Source organism: Bufo gargarizans, chromosome 5 (assembly GCF_014858855.1).
Source record: "Bufo gargarizans isolate SCDJY-AF-19 chromosome 5, ASM1485885v1, whole genome shotgun sequence".
Lineage (NCBI taxonomy): Eukaryota > Metazoa > Chordata > Amphibia > Anura > Bufonidae > Bufo > Bufo gargarizans.
The window spans coordinates 293,930,258-293,951,512 of record NC_058084.1 but is presented as its reverse complement, the minus strand read 5'-3'; the positions used below and the strand labels follow the sequence as shown (position 1 = coordinate 293,951,512).

Genomic DNA, 21,255 nt, shown 5'->3' with positions numbered 1-21,255 from the left:
CTTATTGCACGAGTTGGGGTTAAATAACCTGCTGCCAGCTGAAAGATAATCGCCCATGAAGTAATTATCCAAAAGGAGGCTCATAACTATTTGCTTAGTTGAATCCAGGTGGCGAGTTTTTTTTTTTTTTGGACAGGCAGTGTATATGCCAAACATACACAAGCCTTAAAGAACAGGCAGTTTATTTTATCTTTTTTTTTGTGTGTCTTTTGAGTGGCTAGAAGACCCAATCAACTTGCAAGTAAATTCTGCTTATACAGAGCACCAAAATGAAAAAAAAATAATGTACAAAATATAAGTTGTTAATTGACATTGTACCATGTTTATAAAAAAAAATAATAATATCTGAAATACTTGGCAGACATTCAATGGTTGTGTCATGTTATAGTCACAATTGCACATGTTGTTCAACTGTCTGGAACAACATTAATTGAGCCTTCATATGCAAAAAAGTGTTGTGGGGTTCTATTCGTCAGATTGTTGGACCCTCATTGATCAACTAATTAATAGCCTTTTTCAAAGGATAGGGCATAAATGGAGAAAAAACAAAACAAAAATAATCTATACTCTTGAAGTCAAAATGTCTCCTCAATATTTGAATATGTCTGTTTTCCTAAGACAAATACTGCATACCAACAATGCTAAAATTGTATTAATTTGTTTAATTTCATTAATGTATCTTATTTATAATAATAGATACAAATTTATAAACACAATTTGGTATTAACTATTATGATTTATTATATAAAATAGATAACAGGCGTTAAGGTATCTGATATGTTGTTATTATTATTTATTATTTATTTATAATGCTATTACTAATATTACTGTTTGACCTTTAGTGTACATTCACATGACCGTATAATTTGATCCGCTTCCATTCCGCATTTTACGGAATAGATGAGGATCCATTCATTTCTATGGGTAAATAAAATGTGCGGACAACATTCAGTATATTGTCCGCATCCGTGTTTCCGCATTTCTAGTCCGCAAAAATATGATGCTTGCACAACTATTGTCCGCACAAATCAGTCCGCAGCCCCATGCAAGTCAATGGATCCGTAAATTGTGGATGACATACAGAATAGTTTCTGCATGTCATAAGTTTTTTGCAGATCCGTTTCTGTATTTCCTTGACAACTATGAATTAATAATTTTTTTTTCTATCTCTTTTTTTTTCCTTCCGTTTTTTGCGGACCGTAAAAACGGAAGACATGTGGAACACAAAAGGAAGTAATTCGTCCGCAAAATGCGGACACACGGTTCCGTTATTTGCAGACCGCAAAACAGAAAGGATTACACGCGGTTGTGTGAATGTACCCTTAAGGTGTGTCTTAAGTAAACTATGAACAACAATTATCTTTTCATCTGCAGATAACACTGCTCGAATCTTAACAAGAAGAAATGGATTTAGCAGACATGAATTAAATACTTATCTTCTACCAGTGGTTATATCTGACAATGATTACCCCATCCAAAGCAGCACTGGAACTTTAACTATAAGAGTATGTACATGTGATAATCAGGGAAACATGCAGTCCTGCAGTGCCGAGGCCTTACTCCTACCTGCTGGCCTTAGTACAGGAGCATTAATTGCAATCCTTCTCTGCATCGTAATACTTCTGCGTGAGTATTGTTGTTATTTTTTATATATTTAACAATATTTGCATATTGAAAATATTTTATTATAAAGAAAGAACTGTATTGCACAGATTCACTTGAACATTTAAATGTTATAATTAACTAGAATTAAATGAGCTGTCCAGGGAAAACAAATTTTTAAAATGGCTTGACAAGGTCTAAATAAAAAAAAAAAAGGCATACACTACTTACAGACAGTGGCGGATCCAGAGCCTGGTCTCGGGAGGGGCACTTTCAGATAATTTTCTGTCCGCCGCCACAAAACAATGGTTCTTATAGAACAGGCTACACAGTGTACCGGTATACTGTATATTGTGTGGCACAGTGTAGGCTATATGTGTATAACATAAACATATATTTTACAAGAAAACTTACAATTACTTGGCTTGACCCTTGGGGATCTCGAACGCCACTTCAACACTTTGGCCGGGGGCTCGGCGGAGCTGATGTGTTTTATCCTAATGAGAAAGATTTCATAATAAGGATTTGGAGAAGGGGCAGAGGGATAGCAGAGCAGGGAGAGGATGGTGCTGCTACTAGGGGGCTCATACCATGGGGGAGTAATAAAGCCCACCATAATGCCCCCCCCCCCATAGAAAAAAATTCTCCTTATAATGTGACAGTGCAAAAAATACCCCCTTGTAATGCCACCAGTTGAGCTAATGTCCCCATAGTGCTCCCATAATGTGCCAGTATAAATACCCCTATATAGTGCCCCCAGTAAATGCCCCCATAGTGCTCCACACCCTCCTTCCTCCTAGTGCCACCCATAATGCACCAGTATAAAATACTCCAGTTGAAGCCCTCAGTGTCCACCATAATTTGCAAGTATAAAATACCCCTTCTTAGTGCCCCCCGTAGATGACCCCATAGTACTCCTCTCCCCCCTTCCCCATAGTACCCACAATAATGTGTCCCAGTATAAAATTGTACTGTACAGAGCGCCCATATGAAATACCCCTTCTTTGTGGCCTCAGTAGATTCCCCTATAGTGCCCCCAATCATGTGCCAGTATTAACAGCACCCCATGTGTCAGTATTAATAACAGCCCCCCATGTGCCAGTATTAATAACAGCCCCCCCATGTGCCAGTATTAACAGCCCCCATGTGCCAGTATTAATAACAGCCCCCCATGTGCCAGTATTAACAGCCCCCCCATGTGCCAGTATTAACAGCCCCCCATGTGCCAGTATTAATAACAGCCCCCCATGTGCCAGTATTAATAACAGCCCCCCATGTGCCAGTATTAATAACAGCCCCCCCATGTGCCAGTAATAATAACAGCCCCCCAATGTACCAGTAATAATAACAGCCCCCCATGTGCTAGTAATAATAACAGCACCCATGTGCCAGTAATAACAGCCCCCATGTGCCAGTAATAATAACAGCCCCCCATGTGCCAGTAATAATAACAGCTCCCCCATGTGCCAGCAATAACAGCCCCCCTGTACCAATAATAACAGCCCCCCCGTGCCAGTAATAAGAGCTCCCCCTGTGCCAGTAATAAGAGCTTCCCCTGTGCCAGTAATAACAACCCTCCCCCTGTGCCAGTAATAACAACCCTCCCCCCGTGCCAGTAATAACAACCCCTCCCCCGTGCCAGTAATAACAGCCCTCCCCCTGTGCCAGTAATAACAACACTCCCCCTGTGCCAGTAATAGCAACCCTCCCCCCTGTGCCAGTAATAACAGCTCCCCCTGTTCCAGTAATAACAGCCCCCCCGTGCCAGTAATAACAGCCCCCCGTGCTAGTAATAACAGTCCCCCTGTGCTAGTAATAACAGCCCCCCTGTGCCAGTATTAACAGCCCCCCTGTGCCATTATTAACAGCCCACCTGTGACAGTTTTAACAGCCCCCCTGTGCCAGTATTAACAGCCCCCCCACCAGTAAAAGTATTGTATATATATATTAAAAAAAAAACACATACTTACCTCCATGTCAGCGATGCGATGCAGGCCTATTCCGGCCTGTGTCCCGCGCTGTATGGCTCTGGCGGCGCGATGACATCATCGCGCCGCCTGCACCGGCCTCTGCTAGGCTGCCGGCATAGTGCCTGCAGCCTATCAGAGGAAGGGAAATGGACACGCCTCTCCTTCCCTGCTGTATCGCTGTCCTAAGGACGGTGATACAGATGACTGGAGATGAGCGCTTCCACAATGAAAGCGCTCATCTCCCTGTGCCCTGCCGCCAGCTCGGGGGGGGGGGGCAATTGTCCCGTTGCCCCCCCTGGATCCGCTACTGCTTACAGATCCCATTCCCGGACTGCTCAGACCCCCATCATTCTCTACTTCATATCACAGCATTGATGTCCCAAAACTGTGAATGTGTCTGCAGTCATTCACTGGCTGCTGCACCATAGGACCATAATAGGAAATATTAAAATTTGTTTTCTAAATGGAGAATCCCTTTAAAGGGTTCTCCAGAATTTTGATATTAATGGTCTATCCTCAAAATAGGCCATCAATAACTGCTCTGTGCTGTTCAACGCCCCAAATCCGGCCCATCAGCCATTTGAGGGTAGCTCCAGCATCGGACGTAGGTGCTGGGACTACAAAGCTCTGTCCGTTATGTAGTGGACAGAGCTGGTAATTGCAGCTCTGTTACCATTTGATTCCATCGGACCAGCATTACAGTTATCAGCATTGTCCACTAAACAGTGGACAGAGCTATGTACGTACATAGCTCTGTCCACTGTTTAGTGGACAATGCTGATAACTGTAATGCTGGTCCGATGGAATCAAATGGTAACAGATCTGCATTTACCAGCTCTGTCCACTACACAATGAAAATAAAGAAAACTCTTTGAATGAGTAGGCGTGTCCAAATTTTGGTCTGCACTGTAGCTTTGTCACTACATCAAAATTCTGGAAACCTCTTTAAGGTATATGTAAGATAATTCAGTGACTGAACCTTAAACATTTTAGGAGTGAAAATGCCACTTTTAAAGGAAGCAATGTTTGTCTTATTCTTCCTCAACATGGAATGCTGGGAGCACTGCATGCTTTCTTTTTTTTTTTGTATAGTCTCTTGGTGTAATAAATGACTGGGAAATAATATACTGTAACTAAAGACTTACACTTCAGCTATAAGTATCCAGCCCTAGTATACCATAATGACACTTAAAACTTTTTAATAATGTAAAGTATAAAGCATGTTGCATATGTTTCTGTCATAATATTTGTTTTAGGCCTCCTGCGCACGACCGTATGGATTTTTCAGTGTCTTGCAGTCAGTTTTTCACGGATCTGTTGTTCCATTTTTTGTTTCCGTTGTGTTTCCGTTTCCGTTCCGTTTTTCCGTATGGCATATACAGTATACAGTAATTACATAGAAAAAATTGGACTGGGCATAACATTTTCAATAGGTGGTTCCGCAAAAACGGAACAGATACGGAAGACATACGGATGCATTTCCGTATGTGTTCTTTTTTTTTTTTTTTTTTTGCGGACCCATTGACTTGAATGGAGCCACAGAACGTGATTTGCGGGCAATAATAGGACATGTTCTATCTTTCAACGGAACGGAAAAACAGAAACGGAATGCATACGGAATACATTTAGTTTTGTTTGCGGAACCATTGAAATTAATGGTTCCGTATACGGAACGCAAAAAACGTCCAGTAAACGAAAAAAAATAAACAGTCGTGTGCAGGAGGCCTTAGGCCCCTTTCACATGGGCGAGTATTCCGCGCGGATGTGATGCGTGAGTTGAACACATTGCACCCGCACTAAATACCGACCCATTCATTTCTATGGGGCTGTTCACATGAGCGGTGATTTTCACGCATCACTTATGCGTTGCGTGAAAATCGCAGCATGCTCTATTTTGTGCGTTCTTTAACATAACGCAGGCTCCATAAAAATTAATGGGGTTGCGTGAAAATCGCAAGCATCCGCAAGCAAGTGCGAATGCGGTGCGATTTTCGCACACGGTTGCTAGGAGACAATCAGGATGGAGACCCGATCATTATTGTTTTCCCTTATAACATGGTTATAAGGGAAAATAATAGCATTCTGAATATAGAATGCATAGTAAAATAGCGCTGGAGGGGTTACATTTTTTTTTTTTTAACTCACCTTAGTCCACTTGATTGCGCTGCCCGGCATCTCGTCTGTCTCCTTTGCTGAACAGGACCTATGGTGACGTCACTCTGGTCATCACATGTTCCATCACATGTTTTTTTTTTTACCATGGTGATGGATCATGTGATGGATCATGTGATGATAGGAGTGACGTCACCACAGGTCCTGTTCCTGCAATGAATGCTCACCACAGGTCCTGTTCAGCAAAGGAGACAGAAGAGATGCCGGGCTACGCAATCAAGTGGACTAAGGTGAGTTAAATTATTTTTTTATTTTTTTAACCCCTCCAGCGCTATTTTACTATGCATCCTGTATTCAGAATGCTATTATTTTCCCTTATAACCATGTTATAAGGGAAAATAATACAATCTACAGAACACGATCCCAGACCCGAACTTCTGTGAAGAAGTTCGGGTTTGGGTACCAAACATGCGCGATTTTTCTCCCGCGAGTGCAAAACGCATTACAATGTTTTGCACTTGCGCGGAAAAATTGCAATGCCCGTCTGAAAGAGGCCTTAAGGTATTGGTGAGGGTGTGGCGAGGGTGGGGCAGGGCTAGGTGCCCAATCACATTTATCTTCTTTTACACCAGTTTTCTGACAAAGACTTAAATCTACACCAGCCAGGTCATAGATTAGGCGCAGCGCGGAGTCATAATTTTTAAAATACATTTATTGATGGAATACTTACTGAAAGTATACTTGTTATTTTTTTAGACCAATAATGACTTAAGTTTCATACTATAAATGATTGAGTAATAATTTTATGATATGGTTGATTACCCAAGTATCCACATCTAATCAAGCAAATACATTTTTAGAGAAAAAATAGATATGTTTAATTTAATAAAAAGAATTGGCTATATTCATATTTTGTAATTAGTTTCTACAATTATGTTCTTGCTTATCTGAAGGCACAGAAGGGCAATGAATGAAATTGGAATTCTGGAGACTTTTCCCCTTTGCATTTGTGTATTTTTTAATTCAAAATAATTTAACAAAATAGGACATTTATAATTTCAAAGCTAGTAAAAAGAATAAATTGACATGGAACAAATATGAAAATGACAAACCTACTAAATGACACTTTATATGCTTACCAAGTATTTGTTTCAGTGAATAATTTTTAGTACATGTTCGGTAAAGATAAGTGCAACTTCTCCAGGTCATTTTTTATGTATGTTAGATTTTTATGCAAATGATTGCTTCCAAATCGACTGACATTTAATTTCTAGATATTTGTATTTGAACCTATTTCCAAACATTATGCTTATGAATATTAGTTTTGTACATATGCAAAAGCATCTTGACATTTATAGAGGTTTGGCCATTCATATCTTTTTTGGGGTTACTTTATAGGTGGACAAAATTTATTACTTTCTGGTAGGTGATTTAGTTGAGAAATCATATGAAATTCAAATTATTTGAAATTCATAATTGTTTTTTAAGCCAACTGTACAGCTGTAAGGGCTTATGCCACAAACACTAAATTGTGTCTCACTGATGCTGGCTGACAATGTAGGTTGCCGAGACATTTTACAGTTCTTAGATGTCCTCTACAGCATCTGAGCTCCTAGAGACATACAGATTAATACAAATTAATACAATCTTGTGCCATTCTGTTAACCCCTTAGTGACCAAGGATTTTTCTTCCTTTTTTTTTTTTATTGCCGGGTTCCAAGAGCTATAACTTTTTTATTTTTCCATCTATATAGCGTTGAGGGCTTGTTTTTTGTGGGACAAGTTGTAGTTTTTAATGGCACCATTTTGGGGTACACATAACTTTTTGATTAACTATTATTAACTCTTTCTGGGGGGGGGGGAGATGGGAAAAAAACAATACTGCCACTGCGTTTTTACATTATAAATATAATACAGTGTTCATTTTTAGGTATAAATGACATAATATCTTTATTCTCTGGGTCAGTACGATTACAGTGATCCCAAATACATTTGAGAGTTTTTTTTAGGATTTACAACTTTTTTGTAATAAAAGCCCTTTTTTTAAAGAAAAAAATATGTTTTTACATTACAAGACCCATAACTTTTTTTTTTCTTTTTTTTTGGACGACTTGAATTTTTCATTTGTATCATTTTGGAGTAAATGGTGCTTTTTTATCAGTTGTTAAAAGTTATATGTGGTGGGCGCCATTTCCTGCGACATGCACTGTAAAGTGTTAAACAACCCGGATCCGCATTCCTGCCGGTCCAGGCTGTTAGAGCAGGGCCGCGACTCTCATGTGAGAGCTGTGTCCCCACTTCCACAGGGAACTCGTGCAGCGCTTAGACTGGCCACTGTAAAAAAGGCCCCTTAGTGACTGCTGTAAAAACACGTATCAGTGGTCACTAAGAGGTTATAAACAAGTGTATATCTTTTTTATATGAAAACCTATTTTGATGGATGGCCAATACATGGCATCCTTTGGCCATACCTATTTTTTTTTTTTTTTTTATTTCATCTCATGCCAATCATTCTTGGGAGATGTTTTAGGGTATTTACTCAGAATCTATGTTTTAAAACAGTGATTCCTTTTTGAAATAAAAGTATTTAGAATAATAAAATCATACAACAATAAAATGGTCTAAAGTGCAAACTTGGATCAAGTAAACAATGCAAAGAAATGTTTTGGATTTGTATCAAGTATTTCCTCAGATGAAAAACACTATGCCATACAGCAAGCAGTAACAACGATTTTTTTAAAGGAAGAAAAGTGCCAAACATTACACACAGTTATACTATATAAAAACAATACAAAAGAGGTGAATATCCTTAAGGAACATCTGTCAGCAGATTTGTACCTATGAAACTGTCTGACATGTTATATCTGCACTTGGCAGCTGAAGGCATCTGTGTTGCTGAGAAAAATGTTTTAACATATGTAAATAGGCCTCTAGGAGCAATGGGGGCATTGTGATTACACCTAGAGGCTCTGTTCTCTGCAACTGCTTCTCCCTCTGCACTTTGATTGACAGGGCCAGGAAGTGTAAACATCATCTCGCCTGTCTCTGTCAATCAAAATGCAGGGGATACCTCAATTGCAGAGAGAGCAGAGCCTCTAGGAATAACAGGAAAAAAACTATTTTGCTCCAATTGGCTTATTTGCAAATATTCTAACTTATTTTTTCTCAGCAATGCAGACGCATAAGAACATGGGATCAACACAGATACCTTCAGCTGCTAAGCGCACATGCAACAGGTCAACCAGTTTCATAATTACAAATATGCTGACAGATGCCACTTAACTATATACAAAGGCAAACTAGCAGAGACAGAGAAATGTTGCATCATAAATACAGCATTTCTCTGTCTTGTTTGGTGAGACATCTAGCACACATAAAACTGACCCCATTGAATCAGTGTTTTCATCAGGTTCCCTGTGGCATTTTCCTACACTGGAGGATCCTTGTTTGCATTATGACATGAACTAGGCTTAATTCATTAAATGTTTTAATACCTTTTCCTTATCTATTTCTGCAGTTATAGTTGTACTGTTTGCTGCCCTGAAACGACAGAGAAAGAAGGAGCCTTTGGTTTTGTCAAAAGAGGACATCCGAGACAACATTGTCAGTTATAATGATGAAGGAGGTGGAGAAGAAGACACACAAGCTTTTGACATTGGCACTCTTAGAAATCCAGGTGCTATGGAAGATAAGAAACATCGTAGAGACATTATACCTGAAAATTTGCTGTTACCCCGGAGAACTGCTACTGTCCCTGACAATACAGATGTTCGTGATTTTATTAACCAAAGGTTAAAAGAGCATGATAATGATCCTACTGCACCACCATATGATTCACTTGCAACATATGCGTATGAAGGAAATGATTCTATAGCTGAATCTTTAAGTTCCCTGGAGTCTAGTACTACAGAAGGGGACCAAAACTATGAATACCTCAAAGAATGGGGTCCACGTTTCAACAAACTAGCTGAAATGTATGGCAACGGGGAGAGCGATAAAGATTCCTAACTTGAAAAATATTTCATCACCCTTTTTTATTTCAAAGTGGAATAAATTTGCGGGCACTTGGAAATAATATTAACAATTTTAAAATACATTTTTCTGACACTCGACACAGTGTTAAAATAATAACAATAACACATAAGAAAAAAATAAAAATAAAAAAACAACTTTTTACCACATTCATTTATCTTATCAGTTTTTATTTCATGTAGACTATCACCCTAGAGTATGGCTAATGTTAATTACAAACCATGGATCGAATACCATGGTTTTATGTTGTCTGTCAATCAAATGAACATTTTGAAAACTTGAACAGAAGACTTCTTCCTCATACAAACTCATGAATACACTGCTTCTATTGGGTAATTGGCTGCTTTTCCATTTGCAGCACCTGTTTGTTTTTGCTTTTTTTTTTTTTTTTCCAGAAGGGACAAGGAAATGATTTTTCTGATACTCTGATACATTATGTACATTAAAATTTACTCAAATGTACATGTGATGTTAAGTGTGATGCAGCTGGTGAAGATATATGTTAGTAGAACGTCATTTCATCAAATAGTATCTTGCCAATGTTTTATATTTATATTTTTGTATTTATTTTTAAGAAATAAACCTGTTTTTACAACTTGCTTAAAGGCTAAGTGATTTTAATACAACAACCTAGCCTAGGAGGAAAACTGTAACTGAAATAATAACTAGATCTATCTGGTATACGTAAATCAAAATTAGTATTCCATTTTCTCAATTAAAAAGTATAACTTGGGTTGATTTATCATTTTATGTCCTCCATGAAAAAATGTTTGTATTTGGAGAGCTTCTGCTCACAGCTAATTGCTTAACGGGTAGATGTATTGAAATAACTACTGCAGGTTATAAAAACAGACTAACAACCAAGATACAGTACTAAAAAAATGCACTTATATCAACACTAGTGTTGGTCAAGCACGAAAGAGCTTGTGTGCTCAAGTAGAACACTTCCCGATGCTCGGGTGCTCTACAAAGCACCCGAGCACAATGGAAGTCAATGGGAGAACCTGAGCATTAAACCAGACACACCCTGCTCTGAAGAAGGGATGGTTTCGGGACTCTAGTTCAGCTTAGGAGTCCCTGCTCTGACTCCATATATAGAAATGTGCATATATGGAGTCAGTGCTTGGGGACTCCCAGTGTCTTTAAATCTAATTTAGCATCTCTTTCTGAAAAGTTTCTGGCGGGATTCAAACTCACAATCTTCTACATTACAGCCAACAATGTTAAACACTACACTATAGAGCTGCATGTCCAGTTACTGAAAAAAAAAAAAAAAAAAAAGAGAGACTTCTGCTGTAGTGATGAGCAAGCATGCTCGGCCGAATACTTGTTCGGCTCGAGCATCACTATGCTCCGCACATGGCGGTACTCGGCCGAGTACCACATGTGCTCCAAGCGCCATGCTCGAGTCTCCTTCCCTGCTAAGCAGCCAATAAACATGCAGGTAAGTACTGCCATCACTGTAATGACAGTAACCATGTTGGCTGCTGGCATTACAGTGATTGGCTGGCCGGAACGCGTCATTGGGTACTATTTAGAACCCAATGACGTGGGTTCGGCTCATTGCGAGTCAGGGGGAGCTGCACTTAGGAAGGGACATATAGTGTAGGGAGTTTGTGATCGCAATTTATTCAATTTTAAAATGTTTCAAAGACCCAAAAGTCCTTTTAAGGACTTTTGTGTGTGATGGCAGCAATTTAATTGTGCAAGGTTGTACTCATAAATCAGGAAGTGGGTAATCTTAAAATATAACATTTAATAATTTTGTGGATAAAACACGAGAAAATCCTAGATAAAGTGTGCAAAGACAAACCTTGGGATAAAGGGTAATGAAGCCCTAAATTATACCAGAATAATTATCCCAAATGAAAATACATAAATATATTGAAAATATAGTGCACGGCGGCACTAGTAACCAGTAGGTCCTACTGGTACCACGGGACAGGAATCGGATCGTTCACCACCGACTGTACTCCAATAGAGATTTCTCCATAGATGTAGAACAATGAAGAAGTGATATCAGTCAGTGATACACAATTGTGCAGGGTCCCTGTACAGGCCCTATGGCTGGCTAGCAAAATGGCCCTAATACTAGATATAGGTAGCAGCCTAACCACAGGGCACTCGTCCTAACAAGGACAACCCCTTCCGGAACCTGTCCCTGAAAATCTAAATACTGTATGTCCCTAAAAGTCTAAGAAACACTCCCTACACGCATGTTTCACTGCCAGGACAATAAAGCAGTTCATCAGGGGAGATGAGGGAAAAGTACTGGGGATCAATCTTTCGATAGACCATTGATCCCTAGACACCAGCCAGGCTTGGTAAGTCGGCCAGTTGCAGGGGTATATCCAGATAGTGGAACCCTCCATGGGCGGTCTCTAGATGGAGAGACAATGGAACACGCAGATTCAAGATAGGTAAAACTGCACCTGGGATGCCAACTTGACTGGCGTTCCCACCACTTTTAAATATTCACCTGGTTGCCGCTTCCGCTGCCCACGATATGCAGGGCCAATGAGCGCATCCGCACGCTTGCACGTCAGCGCCGGGCCTCCGCTCATTACGGAACCGAAGACGAGGTATGGAGCGCAAGGAAGTGCCTAGGATGCCGGCTCCTTCCTGCGCAAGCGCGGTATCGCTTAGTCTCGCGATACCGCTCCTGCCAGCCGAATTAACAGCGGCACTAGAAGCAAGGTGATACACCTATTGCCAATCTACGCTCACAAGTGGTGATCAAAACTCACATCACCACCGGAGTGTTTTGGCCCCCAATCGGACCATCAGTAGAAACGGTATTTAGGCTGCTTGTCATGTATAAGACAAGGGTAGACATCTGGACACTGACTTAAGCACAAATTATGGTTTTTAACTATTTAGCATGTAGGTGTCAAAAACAAAAAAATTAAAATAAGATTGAAAGACAGGAAGAAGGATATATCAATAAACAGGCAGTGCTTAGACAGTAATTGCTTCACAAGAAACAACTATAATTCAATTGTTCACTTAAGCCTGTCGGCGTAACTGTCCGTAGAAGAAATATCCAGCGTGCTTCACGCTGCAGTAGGATCTTGTCCCAATCACCTCCACGTTTTGGGGGGGGGGGGTGACTGCTTCGATACCAATTACTTTGATAACCTTGGGGTCACCTTGGTGAAAATCGCATATGTGACGAGCCATAGCCATGTCTCGTCGTTTCTCTATGTCAAGAAGGTCTTCTCCCACACGCCTGCGGAGCTCACGTTTGGTTTTGCCAATATATTCTTTTTCACAAATACATGTGATTTTGTATATGACGCCTACGGTTCTACATGAGATAAAATCTCTAATGTCAAAATTGCATCTGAGATTGCTACTGAAGAAGGTCCTCCCTGTGGTGATACTGTCACAGGCCACGCAGCCGCTGCACCTGAAACTGCCAATAGGGCGGCAACTAAGCCAAGTATCAGGTGAAGCGGGTGGTGAGAAGTGACAGCACTAACAAGTCCTTGAGGCTCTTGCCTCGCCTGTTTGTCACCTGTGGATAGTCATGTAGAACATCACACACATCTGGGTCCATCAGGAGAATGGGCCAATGGCGATCAAGAATCTCTCTTGACTTCTTAACTGAACCATCGAATGTGGTGATGAACTGTATCTTCCTATCTCCTTCCTGCTTTTTTGGGGGGACCAGGAGTGTGTCTCTATGAGTATGGGCCGCTCTCTGGAAGACCTTGTTCAGAACATAGTCCGGGTAGCCCCTGGCCAGAAATCTCTGTCTGAGATCTGCAGCCTGAGTCTTAAATTCTTGATCCTCTGAGCAGTTCCTCCGCAAGTGCAGGTACTGCCCATAGGGGATACCTCGCTTCAGAGGCAATGGGTGGCTACTTTGCCAGTGAAGAACTGAATTAGTAGCTGTAGTTTTTCGAAAGATACTTGTAGAGAGCTCCCCCCCGCATTTCTTAGATATGTGTACATCCAAAAAGGGAAGCATTTCTTCGTCAATCTCGTAAGTAAAACGGAGGCCGATGGTATTGTTATTAAGAAATTCCACAAAAAGCTTAAAAGCTGAGTGGCTGGCATTCCAAATTATGAGGATATCATCGATGTACAGGGCCCATAAGGTTATGGGCCCAGTCATCGACTCACCTTCCCCAAAGACAGTCGTGGCCTCCCACCAGCCCAGGAGCAAGTTTGCATAAGACGGCGCACAGGAACAACCCATGGCCGTACCCCTGAGCTGGTGGTAGAGGCGACCGTCAAACATGAAGGAATTATGTGTGAGCAAAAACCTGAGCAGTTGGAGATCCGGCTCATTATGTGCCACGAACTGTTGCCCACGCATTCCCAGGTAATACCCTACTGCCCTCAAACCTTCCTCATGTGGTATTGAGGAATAAAGGGCCTCAACATCCACACTGGCCAGGAGAGAGTTATCATCCATGCATACCCCGTCTACCCGCTTCAGTAGGTCCATGGTATCGCGGGTAAAAGACGGGAGGGCGGTGACAAATGGCATCAATATCTGATCGATATAGACCCCTATGTTTTGCCCTATGCTGCCAATACCGGCCACGATCGGTCTCCCTTTGAGTGGTCTAAGCCCTTTGTGGACCTTGGAGAGGCTATAGAACGTGGCCGCTATTGGGTGCCGAGGGTACATAAAATCGAATTCTTCCTGAGAAATTAAATTCTTGGCTTTACCCACAGACAAAATATCCCTTAACTCAACCAGATAAGGAGCAGTGGGATTAGAAGTCAACGTTTGATAACTACTCTTGTCTTTTAAAATCTGTTCACACATAGACTGGTAACTGTGTCTATTCATAATTACCGTGTTTCCGCCTTTATCAGATGGCTTTATTACTATAGTCTTATCCTCTCTCAAGGATTTAATCGCACTGTGTTCTTCTGAAGAACAGTTATTAAATCTCTGTGTTTCTTGCAATTCCATAATGTCAGCAGTGACTAGTTGCAAGAAGACGTCCAGACATGATATGTCTCCTGCCGGTGGCATTTTATTACTCTTGTTATGCAGGGGTGTGAATGGACCGAGTCCTTGCAAGGTATGTACATCTGCTGACAAACTATGCAGTAGTTCTACATCCGGGAGTAAGTCTGTGGGTAAACCTAAATAATGACTTTTCTTCCTATCAATCATTTTAAATTGTTTGTGCCAACAAAGCTTGTGTATAAATAGATGTAGATCTTTTACCCATGTGAACGTATCGTGCTGGTGAGTTGGAACAAATGAAAGTCCCTTAGATAAGACCGCCATTTCGCTCTTAGAGAGGGTACGGTTGGAGAGATTGATTATCTCTGGGCCGACTGATCTCGGTTGTTGGGACGGTTCGTCAGGTGGTAATTGACTCCTTGGTCTAAAAAACCACCACGGTTTGCACCAGTTGTGCCTCTGCCTTTCCCTCTGCCCCTCCCTCTCTTGTTATACTTTTGCTTGTTTCTGCTAGGGTTGCCACCTGATTCTCTGTCACTGTCGGACAGGTCTGTTTCCGTTGTGGAGATCTCAGAGGTATTCTCTTTAATAGGTGGCACCTCTCTCAGAACCAAGTAGGCTTTGTTTTCTTTAAACTCGGCTAAGTCTTTGTTAAATTGTCTATGCTTACGTTCACGTAAGTAATACTGGTATTTCTCAACGGTGGTCTGAAGTTGTTTTTCCTTGTTGAGAAATTCCGGATCACTTGAAAAAGTCTTGGTAACCTCAACTTGAGTTTTTAATTTCTCAGTGACGGTGGTAAGGTTAACTCTCTCCTCCTCTAATAACAATGTCATTAGTTGAAGCGAGCTTTTGGTTGCAAGTTGTTCCCAACGAGTATTGAACCCTGGGCTTCTTTGCTTGTGAACAGGAGTAACAGAGATATGGAGCCCCTGAGGTACAATGCCCTGTTTAATATAATTATCGAGGCTCTGTACCTCCCACCAGCTCGATAAATGTTCTTTATACAGACAATTGAGCTCCTTAAAAGCAACCTTAAAGGAGGGTATGCACTTTTTCTGTAGGTAGGATCTATCCGAGAAGACCTCTTTAGCCTCCTCCAGCCATGTATCTGTATTAATTCCACTGTCCAGAAATCCTGCCATACCAATTATTTAGAATGATTAACTATAAGTTACTCATTGGGGAGGTCATACCTTATATGAATCTGCGCTCAAGATTACCAAGAGTAAAGGCATAAATCAGGAAGTGGCTAATCTTAAAATATAACATTTAATAATTTTGCGGATAAAACACGGGAAAATCCTAGATAAAGTGTGCAAAGACAAACCTTGAGATAAAGGGTAATGAAGCCCTAAATTATACCAGAAAAATTATCCCAAATGAAAATATATAAATATATTGAAAATATAGTGTTCGGCGGCACTAGTAACCAGTAGGTTATAATTAATCAAAGTTGTACTCAATTTTATTTTTTATACTTTTCAAAATAGCGATTATTTTGCTATATATAGAAGTTGTCTACAGTGACTTGTGACATTTGTGCAGCAATACCTTCTGTGTGTTAAGGGTAGAGATAGGAAGAATATTAGTGAAAATAATCATTTTTTCCCCATAATCCACATTTTTGCTGCCAATGGTATAATCTGTGAATTGTGTGATCTGCGCTTCAATACCTTGTGCGGTTGTCTGGCCCAGATATAGGTAAAAAATTATAATACAGAAAACACTATTTTTTCCCCATAATCTATCAACATTTTTGCTGTCAACAGTGTAATCCATGAATTGTGTGATCTGCGCTTCAATACCTTGTGTGGTTGTCAGTACTAGATATAGGGAAAAAATGTAAAATAGAGAAAACAATTTTTCTCTCATAATCTATCCACATTTTTGCTGTCAATGGTGTAATCCATAATTTGTGTGATCTGCGCTTCAATACCTTGTGTGGTTGTCAGGCCTGGATATAGGGAGAAAAAAAAAATCTCCCATAATCTATCCACATTTTTGCTGTCAACAGTGTAATCTGTGAATTGTGTGATCTGTGCTTCAATACATTGTGTGGTTGTCAGGCCTAGATATAAGGGGAAAAAAATGTAAATACAGAAAAAAAATATTCTCCCATAATCTATCCACATTTTTGTTGTTAATGGTGTAAATCCGTGAATTGTGTGATTTGCGCTTCAATACCTTGTGTGGTTGCCAGGCCTAGATATAGGGAAATATATATATATAATCTACATCAGAAAACAGTGTCTGTACCACAAATTCCAATAATCTGGGCTTAAAATAATGCCCATATTCTGTGGTGTTTTGTGACATATACAGTATGCCATCCAAAAACTGTTTATTTAGGGCAAATTCAAAAAATCTGCGCCTAATATAGTGTCCATATTCTGTGTGTTTCTGTGACATATACTGTCCTGCATCAGAAAATTGAGCCTTTAGCGGACTGTAAATAAATTCTGCGCCACATCTAGCACTAAGGGACGGGGAAGTGGGCTTGATTCTGATGGTGCACGCAGAGGCCGTGGTCCTGGGCGCAATGAAACTATGCCTGCTGCCAGTGTACTGAAAAAAAAAAATCCACTGTTCCCAGCTTCATGTCCAATTTAGCTGGACCGCGCAGGACAACTCTGTCCAAGTCGGACCGGTGCGAACAGTTGGATTGCCGAAGATAATGCTTTCAATCGGTTAAGCACCACATTCTCTTCCACCAAGTCCAGTCTCTGTAGCCAAGAGTCTGGTCAACCGAATCCTCTCTCTGATCATCCTTCCTCCCACCATGTAGAGGCTTGCCAAACAAGTGATCCCACACTCGGATATTCCGAGGAGCTCTTTCCAGCACGCTTGAAGAGGGACCTGAGATATTGTGCCCTGATTTCCAACCTCTTGAGCCTTCACAGTCTCTTGAAGATGGCGGTGGTAAGCGGAAATCATTTGTTCACAAGGTGGACCACACAGTTACCAATTACTGAGGTTTTCGTTAGGTCAAGTCAGGAGGATGAGCAGAGTGAGGAAGTGGAAGACGAGGTGGTTGACGATGAGGTTACTGACCCAACATGGGAAGGTGAAAAGCCAAGAGAGGACAGCAGTACAAAGGGGGAGAGATCTGCAGCACTGCAACAGGCTGGAAGAGGTCCACAATCTGGGTCTGCGGTTCACACCACTGCCTCCTCTTCCCCTGTGTTACTCACTGCTGGCCAATCCCCTGTTGAAGGCACAAGCCCGGATGCCTCCCGCCCTGCACCTGAACCTTCACATGAACCATCAGCAACAACATCCACTTCCCTGTCCCAACGCAGTGTCCAAATGTCCATAACACAGTCATTTGTACGCAAGCGCAAATACCCACCCACCCATAGGCCATAGCACTAAATGCACAGCTTTCGAAATTACTGGCCCTTGAAATGTTGCCATTTATGCTTGTGGACACTGAGGGCTTCCACAGCCTGATGACAGCGGCCATCCCTCGGTGCGCAGTCGCCAGCCGCCACTATTTTCCACGGTGTGCTGTGCCTGCGTTACACCAGCATGTGTCCCAGAACATCACCCATGCTCTGACCAACGCAATTACTTGGAAGGTCCACTTAACCACGGACACATGGACAAGTGCTGGTGGCCAGGGATGCTACATTTCCCTGAAAGCACACTGGGTGAATGTGGTGGAGGCCGGGAGTGAGTCATACCCTGGGATGGCACAGGTGCTACCCACGTCCAGGATTGTGGGCCCTAATTTCATCAGGGTCTCTGCCAGCACCTATATTACTGGCTCAAACCCCCACTACTCCTCCGCCGCCTCCTCCTCCACTTCCACCTCCAGCAGCAGTAAGCCATGAGTCACTAGCTGGAAGCAGTGTAGCACTGCTATGGGTAAGCGTCAACAGGCCGTGCTGAAGTTGATCTGTTTAGGGGACAAACAGCACACTGCCGCAGAGCTGTGGTAGGATATAAGGGACCAACCTACAACCAGGCATGGTTGTGTCTGACAATGGCCGTAACTTGGTGGTGGCTTTGGAGCTCGGCAACCTGACACACATCCCATGCCTAGCCCACGTCTTAAACTTAGTGGTTCAGTTTATCAAAACCTACCCCAATTTGCAAGAGCTCCTAGGGAAGGTGCGCCGCATGTGTCATCCACAGCTTCAGCAGGTCTGTCAAAGCTGCAGCAGCGCTTGCGGCTTCCAGCTCACCGACTGTTGTGCGATGTGAGCACATGCTGGAACTCTACGTTCCACATGTTGGCCAGGCTTTGTGAGCAGCAGAGGGCAGTTGCGGAATACCAGATGCAACATGGTCATCGCCACTATTCACAAGCGAGGAGTGGGCATTGATGTCAGACCTCTGTGAGGTTTAAAAAAAAAAAACACAGATGGTTAGTGGCGATAACGCTGTTATCAGCGTAACCATCCCACTGCTGTTTCTACACAAACGATCGCTGCTCACAATTAAGGACGACGTTCTGAATGTGGCAGACGAGGAAATGGGGGAGGACATTACACAGGGTGATAGCCAGCCCACCCTCAGTTCGTCTTCTCAGCGCGAATTGGACCATGAAGAGGAGGGGGAGCTGGAGAAAGTTGCCTCTGCTACATAGGGTAGTACTCATGGAACTTTAATTCCGTCTGTTCAGAGTGGATGGGCAGAAGAGGAGGAGGAGGATGAGGAGATGGAGAGTCATCCTGATGTCGACATTGACGCCTTGCCTGTTGGTTCTCTGGCACACATGGCTGACTTCATGTTAGGCTGCCTTTCCAGCGACCCTTGCATTATTTGCATTTTAGATAACACGAATTGCTGGGTGTTCACCCTTCTTGATGCCCGCTACAAAGAGAACTTCTCATCTCTCATTCCTGTGGTGGAGAGGACGAGTTAAACTGTGCAATACCAGAAGGTACTTGTTGAGAGATTGCTCCAAAATTTTCTATCTGACAATGCTGGCGGCAGAGTCTATACTTCCTTAGGCAACCGAGGAAGGGAGACAAGGGGAAAACACAGCCGTTCCAACAAAGGCAGGGCAACACTCTCCAAAGCATGGGACGCTTTCCTGACACCCCTCCAGCAACCTCACCCTGAAGCGCGGCCAAGGAGGGAAAAGATGGTGAAGGAATACATAGCAGACCGTGCAGTGCCTTACAACCGCTGGGTGTTCAAGCTGGACACGTGGCATGAACTTGCACTCTATGTCTTGGAGTTGCTGGCCTGCCCTGCTGCCAGTGTTTTGTCTGAGTGTGTATTTAGTGCTGCTGGTGGCAATTTAACAGATAAGCGTATCCGCTTGTCCACTGGCAATGCTGACAGAAAGATGCAGAATGAAACAATCTGTGGAGCTGTATTACGGTCACCTGCAGAATAATGCAGACCAGGGCCATAGCTGTAGGGGAAGCAGGGGAAGCTGCAGCTTTGGGGCCCTGACCCAGAAGGGGCCCATCCAGGAGAAGGAGGACTAAAGGATTTGGTCAGGGCCCCCTCAACAGTATTACAGAATAAAATTATATACAGTGACATTATAGACAGTGTATAAAACTGATGGCACTGATGAACTGCCAGCCCTGGTCTTTATTAGCCACAGGAATGGGGGTGGAATGAAAGGAAAAAAATTACTGTGGGGTGGAGCCCCATTCAAAAATTTGCTGTGGGGCCCAGTCAATTCTAGCTCCGCCACTGATGCAGCCCACAAAAGCAAGTTGGGTTTATCGATTACAAAACCTTAATTCAATTGTGAGCCTAGTGATTAGTTTAAGGCCTTTCGAGCAGCAGCAGCATGGTGATAAAAATGAGTGGCAAGGTGACATGGTGTGGAGATCGCAGCATGAGGAGGCCACATAATGGCACAATGACTGAGTCTGTATAAAAGACTGAGGCCACAGATTGCTTAGAAAGATGCAGATGGAAACAATCTGTGGAGCTGTGTCACGGTCACCTGCAGATTAAAATCCAAATTCAAGTTGGGTTTGTCGGTTCCACCTCAGCTCACCCGCACTTAAAATCTTTTACTGTTTCAGCTCACCTGCAGGCCCGCAACTCGAAAATTTTACTGGGTCAGTTCAAATGAAGGCCCGCGACTTAAATCTTTTACAGGGTCAGCTCACATGCAGGCTCTTGCATAGAACTTTTTAGAGGGTCAGCTCAGCTGCAGGCCATCACATAAAATGTTTAACAGGGTCAGCTCACCAGCAGGCCTGAACCTAAAATCTTTTACAGGGTCAGCTCACCTTCAGGCCCGCAACGCAAATCTTTTACAGGTCAGCTCACCTGCAACTCATGCTGCCTTGCTTTGAAGTAGTAGCCATAGCCGTTTATCAGTCTCCCTCTCCGAAATCAAACAATGATTCCCCGTTACCGGTGGTAACCATGTTAGGTGCATAAAAGAACTTCAAAAGTTAATAGGGAAGATATCAAAATGGATCGTGGATGTCACGGGACGTGCGATCAGTCAGAAGTTATCTAGAGTTAACAAAGCGGCAGCAGGGCCTCTCCTGTATAAAGTATCCTCATACAAAATACCACAGTGACATTCCCTGTAATTTTTTATTACTAATTCCAATAACAGGGCATCTTAAGAGTCCTGTATTGTTATTTATCTTCACTACTTCCCTGAGTCGGGAG

At 42.2% G+C, this 21,255-nt stretch overlaps 1 protein-coding gene across 6 annotated transcripts in view; it reads left to right on the top strand.

The window, feature by feature from the left end:
- LOC122938086 (cadherin-10-like) overlaps nucleotides 1–9,692 on the top strand; it is a 516,432-nt gene extending 506,740 nt beyond the window's left edge. For 5 of the 6 annotated variants that reach the window (XM_044293379.1, XM_044293374.1, XM_044293377.1 and 2 more), the window contains 2 exons: nucleotides 1,375–1,626; nucleotides 9,202–9,692. In XM_044293379.1, the coding sequence (XP_044149314.1) occupies nucleotides 1,375–1,626; nucleotides 9,202–9,692 (743 nt within the window). The remainder of the gene's footprint in view (nucleotides 1–1,374; nucleotides 1,627–9,201) is intronic. The other variant, XM_044293378.1, reaches the window with a different exon arrangement.
- Nucleotides 9,693–21,255: the final 11,563 nt, after the last annotated feature.